The following is a 12,818-nucleotide window of genomic DNA, read 5'->3' on the forward strand; positions in this document are numbered from 1 at the left end:
GAAACTATCTTTTCAAATAGAAAACAATGAACATTGTCTTGAAAGCCAGACTAAATACAAATCCCATCTTTTTGTTTTTTAAAGGCGTGACTATGTGAATAAGTGTGTCGACTACATATTTAATACTTCAGTAGCTGAGACGTTTGAAGAGTTTAGGAGAGGATTTTACAAAGTCTGCGATAAGGATATAATTTCATTTTTTCAACCCAATGAACTGATGGTCCTGTTGTCAGGAGATTTCAATTATGAATGGGATATGCTGGAAAAGGTATGTAAAGAACAAAGTAGTAAAAACACTTTTAGGAAAACTAACACAATATAACAATTTTTAAATAAATTAAATATTTCTACCAGCTCTAAATACAAAATAAATATACTGTATTAAACCAAAAAAATTATGTAGTTTTCCTTTCAACTAAAAAAAATAATCTTAAAATGAACTTGATACGACAAAACCTGGGCTTTCTTGAAACCACAAGAGCTGGATTGAACAACCCAAGCTGGGGGGAAGGTTAAGTCCCTTGAACCAAAAAGACCTATATATATATGCCATGCGGTACTTTGTCCATCGTACTGCATAACGTGTACATTCTACAATAAAAATATAGGGGGAGGGAGACCTTATAGTATGGAACGTCTACTTTGGAGGAACAGGAAGTAAGGGGCCATACGATCTCACACTACATATATACTGTATATATATATATATAAATATACATACATTTTATATATACATATATATTACTGATGCACTGTTTCTGGGCTACTTTATTTGTCACCTATAGATTAAGAGCTGAATTTTATTTTTTTTAAATCTTTTTATTTTGTGCTGACCAGTAGGAATCCCGCTGACACCGGCACTTCCTGTAATCGGCCAGTTATTGGGTGCCTCACTAAGGAAAGCAAAAAATAATAAATAAAAAAATAAGCTTTGTAATATTTAGTTTTGTAAAAATGTAATATTTCTCATTGGAATTATTTTAGGGAGAGAGAACACAGAAGTAATCTGTCCTATATTATACTACCTGATTTTAGGTTTTCTTTCAGCAAGATATATATATATATATATATATATATATATATATATATATATATATATATATTATAATGTTGATGAGGCATACGAAATTGTTAATGATACAGACTCGGATATTGACCCCTCTGAATCAGAATACCATCCTAAGTCAGACAGCGAGGAAACAAGTGACCCTGATGCCGAGCTCTATATTCTTCTAAAAAAACATAGGCCCAATCTCGACAAGAAAATTTTTCATTTTTTATAGCCCTGAAATCCCAGATTTTACTAAGTCTGCTAGTATCAATGTAAACATAACCAATTTCAACCCAGCATACTTTTTAAAAATATTTTTTTCAGATGATATTTTGGAATAAATGGCTTGCCAGACTAGACTTTACGCAGAGAAGTGCTTGGCCCAAAAATCACCTACAGATTTACAAAGCTATAATTGGATCCCAAAAGATGTTGCAGAGTTTAAAAAAAAATGTGGGGATTAACTCTTACTATGGCCATCATACATAAGCCAAGCATAAAATTGTATTGGTCTACCCACCCTGTATTTTCAACAACTGTGTTCCCAGCACTAACGCCCAGATCAAGATATGAAACCTTACACAGTTTCCTTCACTTTACGGATAACACACAGGCCCTACCTTTAACTGACAGATTATATTAATTATTTTAACAAATTATTTCCTTACGTGCATACCCTATCTAAACATATTTGTCCCTAATTATTTTCAAATGTAGATTACAATTTAAACAATATATACCATCCAAAAGAGCATGTTATGGTATTACATTTCATAAACTGTGTGAGAGTACCACAGGGTACATAGGCGGCCCTAGTGTTAGTCCAAATAGGCGACCGCCTAAGGCCTCACTCATGATGGGGCCTCGCAAAAGGGGCATAGAAAAAAATGTACTTTGCTTTTTCTTTTTCTGTCCCTGGGGTGTTAGCTAGTATAGTGGCTCTGCCCATCAACTTTCTCCTGGCACAGCTGGATATTCTAACCCTCACTCTTATACAACTGCAAGTTCCCTGGCTGTCAAGTGCTGACTCCTCACTTCCCTCCATCTTCTGCCTGCCCCTGTGCGGTGCGGTCAGTTTCAGCATAGTCAGGAGGCAGAGGGGACACAGGCAACAATAAACATATAAAAGGGAAAGGGGGGTTGTATTTTAACCCCTGAGGTAATAAGCTGTTATTAACATTTCTTATATTCTCTCTCTTCTGTCCCTTCTCTCACATGCTCCCCTCTCATTCTCTTCTTTCATTATTCTTTTCTCTCTCACTCCCTTTTCTCTCTTTCCCTATTCTCAACCTCCTTTATTGTTCCCTCCTTTGTCTCTCTACCTCTGCTCTTTCTCTTATCTGTCTCACTAACTTCACTATCTTTTCTCTCCTTTCTCTTACTCTTACTACTTCCTCTCTTCACTTTTTTTCTCTCTTTTCTGTCTCTCTCAACCTTTTGCTTAAATCTCCCTCTCATCTTTCTCCCACTCTGACTCCTTTCTCCCCCTCCTTTCTCTTCTCTTATCTCTCTCTCTCCATTTTCTCTTCTGACTCTTTCTTCTTCCTCTCTCTTTCTCTACTCTCTTATTTTTTCCACTCTCTGCATTCTCTTCTTTAGACTTCTCTACTCAGTCTTCTCTTGTTGACCCAACTCTCACTTTTCTTTTCCCTGCTATCTCTCCTCTGTCTCTTCCTCTCTCTCCCTGCTCTATCCAATCTTTCTTCTCTCTTTCACTCACTTCTATAACCTTCTCTTTATTCTCTTTCCACTGTTTCTTCTCTCTCCATCACACTCTCTCTTTCACCCTTCCCCCTTACTTTTCAATAACCAGTTTGCATTGTAGACTATAACAAATACATGGGTGGAGTAGACCTCTCTGACCAGATAATGCAGCCTTATCTTGCCACAAGACAAAAACTAAATCTGGTATAAAAAGCTTGCTGTCTAAATGATTCAGATGGCACCTTTAAATTTGTATATTTTGTACAAAACCTCTGCATCTGGCAAAGAGCTCTCTTTCATAAATTACCCAATAGAGGTGATTTCAAGCCTTTTATTTGAAAGTAGTGAAATGCCCCAAAATCTTCAGTGTGAGAACATGGCAAGACTAACTGGCAGAAATTTCCCCAGTTATATCCCCCCGACAGCAAAGAAGGCCTGTTCTCAAAAATGCTGCAAAGTTTGCACAAAAAGGCGAGTGAGGAAAGAGTCACGTTTTCACTGTATGACATGCTCATCAATACCTGGTTTATGCATCAAAAATTGATTTGAGAGTTATCATATAAATTTACCAATCCCAAAATTGGTGTGGGGGGGGGGTTTAAAGTAAATCATCACACTTGCAATAAATGCAGATGGACGTGGCTGAACATCATATAACTTAATACAGGAAGTTATGTCATAGAAACAAGCAGCTATCCCTTTCCCCAAAATCCCCTTTTAGAACTGTGGTACACAGCTGCAATTAGTGGCCTTTTATGATCCTTTGCTCAAGCATATCTAAAAATCCCCTTCCAGACCTGTGATGCATAGCTGCAATTTGTGACCTTTTATGACCCTTTGCCAAAACATATCTAAGAATCTCCGTACAGAATTGTGATACAAATGGGCCCTGGACCCATTGCCATAACCTGTTTAAAATCCCCATTCAGAACTGTGATTCACAGCTGCAATTAGCAGCCTTCTAATTACCAAAAAAAAATGACAAGCCAATACATGCAATGTGGATTAATGGCGGTTTAGGGGTTAATAGATTTCTTAGGTTAATTAGCGATGTGGGTTAATGGCGGTTTAGGGGTTAATAGATGTATTAGGTAGTTTGCGATATTGTGGTTGGCGGATTTAGGGGTTTATAATTTTATTAGGTAGTTGGTTGTTTTTTTTTAATTCTTATTGCGGGCGGTTATTATTTTTTTTTAATTCTTATTGTGGGCGGTTAGTTTTTTTTTGTAATGCTCCGTTTGCTTTCGCTGCCAACGTTCCTTTGAAGATGTGTGCGCAACTGGCGACACCGACGGACGCGTTACAAACGCAATTAAAGTAGAGAAACTAGATTCATAGCTCAGACCATTTGTTATATTCATGATGCATCATTAATCCAGTCCAGACATCTCAGAGTTCAAAGCAGACATTTGTCAAACTCTAAGATATAACTTCAAAAGCTTCCTGCCTGGACAGTGTGTAATAAAATTACCTAGCTGATCAGATAGCCCCTGTACGGAGGGAGACTCAAGTCTGCACCAAGAAACAAATTTCAGGAAATGTAAATACTTCCCTTCTCAGTGTTAATACACACTGAGCCCAATATACAACCCCCAGACTTTTGTCTGTATTGGATGTAACAGAGAAATTACCCTTTATATTCTAATGGAAAATTAAATCCATATAAATATTGAGATTTTAAAGTATAACTGGTGTCTGTAAAGTTTCATATAAGTTTATATACTCAGTACTGTATAAATGTATATACAGTATGTGTATATATGGGTTATGAGACATATATCATGTCAGCACATGAAATTATACTGTTTTAAATTTCATAAAATATAATAATATAATATAACTACTAAAAAATGTAATCATATTATTAAAGCCCCTTAATCTCCAAATATGAATATACTCTCAAGTACATCTCTTGAGAGGGTACCATGAACATGGGATTCTTTGAGAACCTACCTTAAAGGGACACTGAACCCAAAAATTTTTCTTTCGTGATTCAGATAGAGCATGAAATTTTAAGCAACTTTCTAATTTACTCCTATTATCAAATTTTCTTTATTCTTTTGGTATCTTTATTTGAAATGCAAGAATGTAAGTTTAGATGCCGGACCTTTTTTGGTGAACAGCCTAGGTTGTCCTTGCTGATTGGTGGATAAATTCATCCACCATTTAAAAACTGCTGTCCAGAGTTCTGAACCAAGAAAAAGGCTTAGATGCCTTATTTTTCAAATAAAGATAGCAAGAGAATGAAGAAACATTGATAATAGGAGTAAATTAGAAAGTTGCTTAAAATTGCATGCTCTATCTGAATCATGAAAGAAAAAAATTGGGTTCAGTGTCCCTTTAAACATCTACATGTATGGTATAAATGTATGTGTATGTACATACACACACACATATATATATACATATATATATATATATATATATATATATATATATAATATACTCAGTCAAATTAAATAATCACATATAAATTAACCAAATATCTTAGTAATACTAAGAAATAAGTATAGTTGAATGTGTACACTTTATGAAGAAATATATAAGAAAAGTATATACTAATTAAACTACATTCCAATTACTGTTGCCCCCCATGGTCGAGTCAAGTAATGCAGCCAGATGTGCTTGATTGGTTAATTAAGTACCAGATGCAGATAAGTGAATATGCAATGAGAGATAAGTTCACACCCATATTTCTTCTATTGAATGATTCAGAAATGGAGGTGGAGTTTGTCACAGATAAAAACTCTTTGCACAGGAAGTGAAGGCCTCTTTTTTGCTGACTTAAAGTGAATGTAAATGTTGATGCTAAAGTGCCCGTTTTTAAAAATTCGATTAAAAACAGGGGCACTTTAATTCATCAAAATTAACATTTCACTCGTGTTGTGAAAAAAAACTTACCTTTTAATCTTGACAGCAGATCCAGCTTCCTCCGCCCATTGTAAAGCCTCTTCCTGGGTCTAAAATGAGGAATCCGGCTTCCTCCAATCACGGCATTGAATCAGACACTGATTCCCCCGGGGGGAGCTGTGATTGGAGGATGACCCATCCATCATTTCTGACATCAGAAATGGCTTGCGGCAACCGGAGGAAGCTGGAGCAGCTATCAAGTTTAAAAGGTAAGTTTTTTTCACAACAGGAGTGAAATGTAAATTTTGAAAAATTAAAGTGCTCCTGTTTTTAATCAAATTTTTAAAAACCAGGCACTTTAGCATCAAAATTTACATTCACTTTAATGGTTTACTAGACTTGCTGTTCTCTGCTGCCTTGTTGCAAACCTCTGCTGGAACCCTCTTTCTGGACAAGAGATTATTGGGCTCAGTTCTCTTCCAAAATTATGTATATCTTCCTTTGTATGACAGTGAAGAAATCTGGGATACTGAACTCTCAAATTGGCTAACTGGTAACGTATAGCGATTGTTTTAGATATTTTTAATAGACTTTAGCTAGATATTCTTTATAGAAATAGTGAAATAGCTGAAGCTTAAAGGTAATTTAATATTAAATATGTCAGGGTATTCTATATAAATATTTATACTCGCACTAAGTAAACATACTATTAAGAAAAGGGTTTTATATTCCAAACTTATGAATTACTTTTTAGTTACTGGTAATATATCTTAGAAATTGTATGGAAAGTTGGTCATATTATGTTTATTATTGCTGTATTGGTTAATATATTAGCTTGTCAATAGTGTTAAATCTCTATGGTTAAGTAATTGAAGTTATATAAAATTATTGTGGGCTAGACAGTTGAATTATATTTTCCTAGAAATTCCATTAGATTTGTGGGAGTTAAGCTAAGATTTTATTGTGAGATTGGGATTTATGTCCCAAACATTTTTAAATAAGCAATATATTGAATGAATTGGTTAATATTTCTGACTAATTATAAATTGTTCTAGTAAAATTCAATTGTGATATTTGAAAGTTAATTCATTTTGAGTTAAGCTACATTTATAGATTATATTGTGTCCATAATACCGAATTACAGGTGATTTAATTGAATATTAATTAATCTAAATATATCTCTATAGCCTGCTGTATACTTTAATATTGTAATAATCAATTGAGAAATATATATATAGTCATAAGTGATATTCATTTTACTGCATAAATATAATCATTGTGTTCATAAAGATTAACTAGTCAGAACTTAGGAAATATTTTAAAGTGTGATTGAATATTAATATCGATAATTGACGATAATTTTATTGTTATTATTAATTATTAATATTCATAATCAAAATATACAACACATCGCAAAGAAAATGATTTGCATGTTGAAGTAAAAGAATAATGTTAGAAAATTCAGGATCTGAAGACAAATCTTTAATTTCTGCAGGAATGCCTTATACATTATACTGAGATGGAATAACAGTAGAAGCATTTGTACTCATAGAAATATTATCAGCATGTAATAAATGATCAAAACAGGAGCCACATAATTGAGCTGAAGAATTCAGATCAGCTTTTTTACAATAAAAACACTTTGCTTTGGTAGAAATATGTTCATGCAGCTCAGTTTCTATGGTAGCGTCTGAGGCAGATTCAGTTTGAGACATCATGGCAAAAAAAGGTACAAAAAAAAAAAAAATTAGTTGCCAAACATCACATGCTCTTTAATACAACAGTACTTTTAAGAGGAAATTGGAGACAATGCTATTAAAATCATAACGTTATAATAAAACATCTATTAAGATGTAAAATCAAAGTTGCATATAGCTCTCTAAAAATTGAGAGAGCACAGAGTGAAGTGGGAGCGGGTCTTTTAAGATGAAAAAAAGGCTTGATAATTTTGGCGCCAAAAAACTGTGCGTCACACAAATGGCATGCCACGTCACAAATGACGCAATAGCGTCAAAGCGTGCAAGATTTTGCATGCGAAATTTGAAAAAAATAGAACCTCCAAGTAATCAAAGATAATGAAGGTCTAAGGTAAGCTTTAAAAAATAAACATTTTTTTAACCCCTTTAGTGCTAACGATGGCTCTGAGCTGTCGCATATTGTCTCAGTCAGGTGCTAACGACGGTTCAGAGCTGTTGCTAGCACTCTCCCAACTTGAGGGAGATCTGGGGGCTCCCACCCACTTCTACCCCGACGATCTGGCCTGCATAGTGACAGGCATTGCCGGGGCTTCACGTTTTGCGCGGTGACGTCACATGCAATGACGTGATGACTTCACCACGCAACTTTATTTAAAAAATACAATAAACAGTATAGGGAACTGGGGCATGCTGCTTAGAAGCCTGTATCTCAGGACAGCAAATATAAATATATATGTATATGCTTAAATATTTACAGGTGAAACTCGAAAAATTAGAATATCTTGCAAAAGTTAATTTATTTAACTAATGCAACTTAAAAGGTGAAACTAATATATGAGATAGACTCGTTACATGCAAAGCAAGATAGTTCAAGCCGTGATTTGTCATAATTGTGATGATTATGGCTTACAGCTCATGAAAACCCCAAATCCACAATCTCAGAAAATTAGAATATTACATACAATCAATAAAACAAGGATTGTACATAGAACAATATCAGACCTCTGAAAAGTATAAGCATGCATACTGTATGTACTCAGTACTTGGTTTGGGCCCCTTTTGCAGCAATAACTGCCTCAATGCGGCGTGGCATGGAAGCTATCAGCCTGTGGCACTGCTGAGGTGTTATGGAAGACCAGGATGCTTCAATAGGTGCCTTCAGCTCTTCTGCATTGTTCGGTCTCATGTCTCTCATCTTTCTCTTGGCAATGCCCCATAGATTCTCTATGGGGTTCAGGTCAGGCGAGTTTGCTGGCCAATCAAGTACAGTGATCCCACGGTCATTGAAACAGGTTTTGGTGCTTTTGGCAGTGTGAGCAGGTGCCAAGTCCTGCTGGAAAATGAAGTCGGCATCCCCATCGAGCTCGTCTGTGGAAGGAAGCATGAAGTGCTCCAAAATTTTCTGGTAGACGGCTGCGTTGACCCTGGACTTAATGAAGCACAGTGGACCAACACCAGCAGATGACATGGCTCCCCAAATCAACACAGACTGTGGAAACTTCACACTGGACTTCAAGCATCTTGCAGTGTGTGCCTCTCCATTCTTCCTCCATACTCTGGGTCCTTGGTTTCCAAATGAGATGCAAAATTTGCTCTCATCAGAAAAGAGGACTGTGGACCCTGAGCAACAGACCAGGTCTGTTTTTCTTTAGCCCAGGTAAGACGCTTCTGACGTTTGTTGTTCAGGAGTGGCTTGACAAGAGGAATACGACATTTGTAGCCCATGTCCAGGATCCGTCTGTGTGTGGTGGCTCTTGATGCACTGAATCCAGCCTCAGTGCATTCCTTGTGAAAGTCCCCAACACTTTTGATTGGCCTTTTCCTGACAATCCTCTCTAGGCTGCGGTCATCCCTGCTGCTTTTGCACCTTTTTCTTCCACACTTTTTCCTTCCACATAACTTTCTATTAATGTGCTTTGATACAGCACTTTGAGAACATCCAACTTCTTTTGCAATTACCTTTTGAGGCTTTCCCTCCTTATGGAGGGTGTCAATGATGGTTTTCTGCACAACTGTCAGGTCAGCAGTCTTTCCCATGATTGTGATTCCTACTGAACCAGACTGAGAGACCATTTAAAGGCTCAGGAACCCTTTGCATGTGTTATGGCTTAATTAGCTGATTAGAGTGGGACACTTTGAGCCTAGAATATTGCACGTTTTCACAATATTCTAATTTTCTGAGATTTGAGGATTTGGGGTTTTCATGAGCTGTAAGCCAAAATCATCACAATTATGACAAATCACGACTTGAACTATCTTGCTTTGCATGTAATGAGTCTATCTCATATATTAGTTTCACCTTTTAAGTTGCATTAGTGAAATAAATTAACTTTTGCACGATATTCTAATTTTTCGAGTTGCACCTTATGTGTTAATGTGTATATACACATATTAACACATAAATATACAGTATATGTATATAAGCATATACGTATATATTTACAGAAATAACACAGTCCCCATAGAGGACAATGTAAAGGCACTTTTCTGTGCCGTTTTTATTCTAACACCCCAACCCCTTGTAACTGCTTCCAGCAGTTTTTTTTATTTATTTTTTTATCAAAACACACCACTTTATTTTGGGGGCAATTGGGGGACACTTTGAAAATTAACCAGAGATCTGGTTAATTTTCTGAGCGCTAATTGATATCATGAGCTCGTGGTAGCAATAAACAACTGGCTATTTATCGCGCGCCTGCAAATGGGTGAATTTGCCGTGTGCGTGCGATAAATTAGCGCTCCACTTAATTTCTTGTAAAACCCATTCACATATAGGGTTTGAAATTAACAGGAAGCGGAGTTGTAAAGGATTTATCTGTAACATTACATGATTTTTTTTAATCATTGCTGTATAACAGGTGATTAGTTCTATAAATCTGAACTCAAACATTAACTAATCATTTTTACAATATAAACATTCTTGGACATATATTTTTTGGTTTTCTCTCTAAAAAGTTTTTTTTTCTTTTCTAAAGAATACAGTTTACTTGGGGAATTACAGTCAAAATCATCCAACTATCAAAATGTTTTGGAAGGTATTCCATTCTCTGACTCTGGATCAAAAGAAAGGATTTCTCTGTAAGTATTCTAATTGGTTGCTCATTCTCGCCTCTGCTCTTTTCTCTCACACACCTACAATTACAATTGATGTAAACAAAACAAGGAGATACTAGGATGTGCTAGGAGGGACATTTTCAAGTCATAATTTGCTCAAGCACAAATTTAATATATAAATTATTGCAATGTTATATTTGTATATGTAGTAGCCATCAGCACTATTTTTATATATTTTTTTTCTTTAAAAATAATTTCTTTGATATTATGTATATCTGAGTTACCATTGTGTGTACTCCACTTATTGCAACTACTGTTTTAATTGAAATATTTTTTATTGAATTTCTTAAACACAAAATACAAAGCACAAGTACCGGGTGTGCAACTACTGTTTTAAAGGGACAAAAAAAACAAATTGTTTGGTTCAGCTAGAGCAGTGGTTCTCAACCAAAGTGACCTCAAGGCCCGGTAAATTTTAGCTAGACATGTCCAGGGCCCGGTAGTTTTATATATATATATATATATATATATACACACATATATAAAGTGAGCAGCAGGGGCGGGCTGATCAGCCAGGCAAATAGGACCTGGGCCGAGGGACCAGCAAGTAGGGGGGCCCACAAATGGCATCTCCACGGATCCTGGTGCATTCCTTAAGCTGGAGTTTTCAATTGCCCTATCAGTAACTAAGCAAATAAAGTGTGGGTTTAGTGGGGGCCCTGGCGGGGGTCTGGCCCTGGAGGTTGTGTGCTCTTTCTCTGGACGTTAATGTTGTGGGTCCTGGCTCTGGAGGTTGAGGGGCCTGTTGAGGGCAGGGCAGGTAGGCTACCAAAATACATTTTGGTCAGTGTGAGACAGTGTTCCTTTTAGGAATGCATTGCTGCTTCTTCAATAAAATATACCAAGATAACAAAGCAAGTAAATTGGAAAGTTGTTTAAAAATGTTTAATCTATGTGAATGATGAAATAAAAACTTTGGGTTTAATGTCCCTTTTAGCATGACAATTCTAATTTTCTACTGTATATATACACATAATTAATTTATAAACAGTAAAAAAGGGACAGTCAACAACTATCAGTTGTAGAGTATTTTTAAATAAATATGATTATTATAGCATTTTTGTTATTACATAAATGCTGGTTGGTATGTGTTTAACCTTCACAAAGAATTTAAAAACTCAATCTCAGGACTCACAATGCATTTCTTATCCTTAACAGTATATGGTCAGTGAGCCAATCAGGTGTGGCATACACACAGTCACCAGTCATGTCCTGGTCAGGATCGGCAATGCCTTGTGACTCCTGAGTGTTAGTTTAATCCATTTGCAAGGTTTAAACACAAAGGGTCAGATTAAAAGTGGCAAATTGCATTGACCAGATAAGGGTTAGAGTGGCCAAAATTGCTCTAGGGCAACCTATACTTTTAATGGAAATCGCAAACGTGATTACTTGCTCTCAGATTACAAGTTGAAAGTTATAGGTTGAATTGAACAAAAGCCGAAACAGCTCTTAGATGTTACTTGTGACCTGAAGTAAAGTGTAAGGGTTATAAATACATTTTTAAAAAACACATACAAAACATATTAAAATAAACTATTACACTCATATAAACACTTTTTAATAAAAAATATAATTTTAATATTGTTAAAAAGGTTTTAAATATACATATTCCCAAAGATATATTTTTGTATGTAGTGTTATATATTTTACAAAAAAATCATATATATATATATATATATATATATTTATATATATATATACATATATATATATACATATACACACACACACACACAGTATAAACACACGGTATATATATATATATATATATATATATAAATATATATGTCTATATGTCTATATATATATATATATGTCTAAAAATAAAAATAAAATTTTCTTCTATGTAAAAAAGCATTCCTTATGCAGCTTTATCGCAGTTGAAGTAGGAGTTATCGTGGTCGCAATATCTGAAATCTTATAGTAAATTAGAAAGTTGCTTAAAATTGCATGCTCTATCTGAATCACGAAAGAAAAAAAATTTGGGTTCAGTGTCCCTTTAAAGTTAGAGCGCCTCGGTCTGTCGCTTGCACTCTACCTTTTTACTTTATAATTGTAATATGCGTGCTAATGGAGTCGCAATCATTTTTTACTTTGAGCACAGTTAGCGCTCGAGCAGAATTTCTTTTACAAAAATTAGTGTGCCACCTGTAATGTGGCACAGTTACCAATGAGAAACATTAAATAGCAAAACATGTGATGTTTCCCTCTTTATCTACAGTCCTGGCCAAAAGTTTTGAGAATGACACAAATATTCATTTTCACAAAGTCTGCTGCCTCAGTTTTTATGATGGCAATTTGCATATACTCCAGAATGTTATGAAGAGTGATCAGATCAATTGCAATTAATTGCAAAGTCCCTCTTTGCCATGAAAATGGACTTAATCCCCCAAAAAACATTT

General features: G+C 35.4%; 1 protein-coding gene across 2 annotated transcripts in view; it reads left to right on the top strand.

The window, feature by feature from the left end:
* Positions 1 to 12,818, top strand: part of LOC128649891 (probable E3 ubiquitin-protein ligase HERC6) — a 282,469-nt gene that overhangs the window by 265,118 nt on the left and 4,533 nt on the right. For both annotated transcript variants that reach the window (XM_053703418.1, XM_053703419.1), the window contains 2 exons: positions 85 to 268; positions 10,278 to 10,380. In XM_053703418.1, coding sequence (XP_053559393.1) covers positions 85 to 268; positions 10,278 to 10,380 — 287 coding nt within the window. The remainder of the gene's footprint in view (positions 1 to 84; positions 269 to 10,277; positions 10,381 to 12,818) is intronic.

The sequence above is a fragment of the Bombina bombina genome, chromosome 2 (genome assembly GCF_027579735.1).
Source record: "Bombina bombina isolate aBomBom1 chromosome 2, aBomBom1.pri, whole genome shotgun sequence".
NCBI classification, from domain to species: Eukaryota; Metazoa; Chordata; class Amphibia; order Anura; family Bombinatoridae; genus Bombina; species Bombina bombina.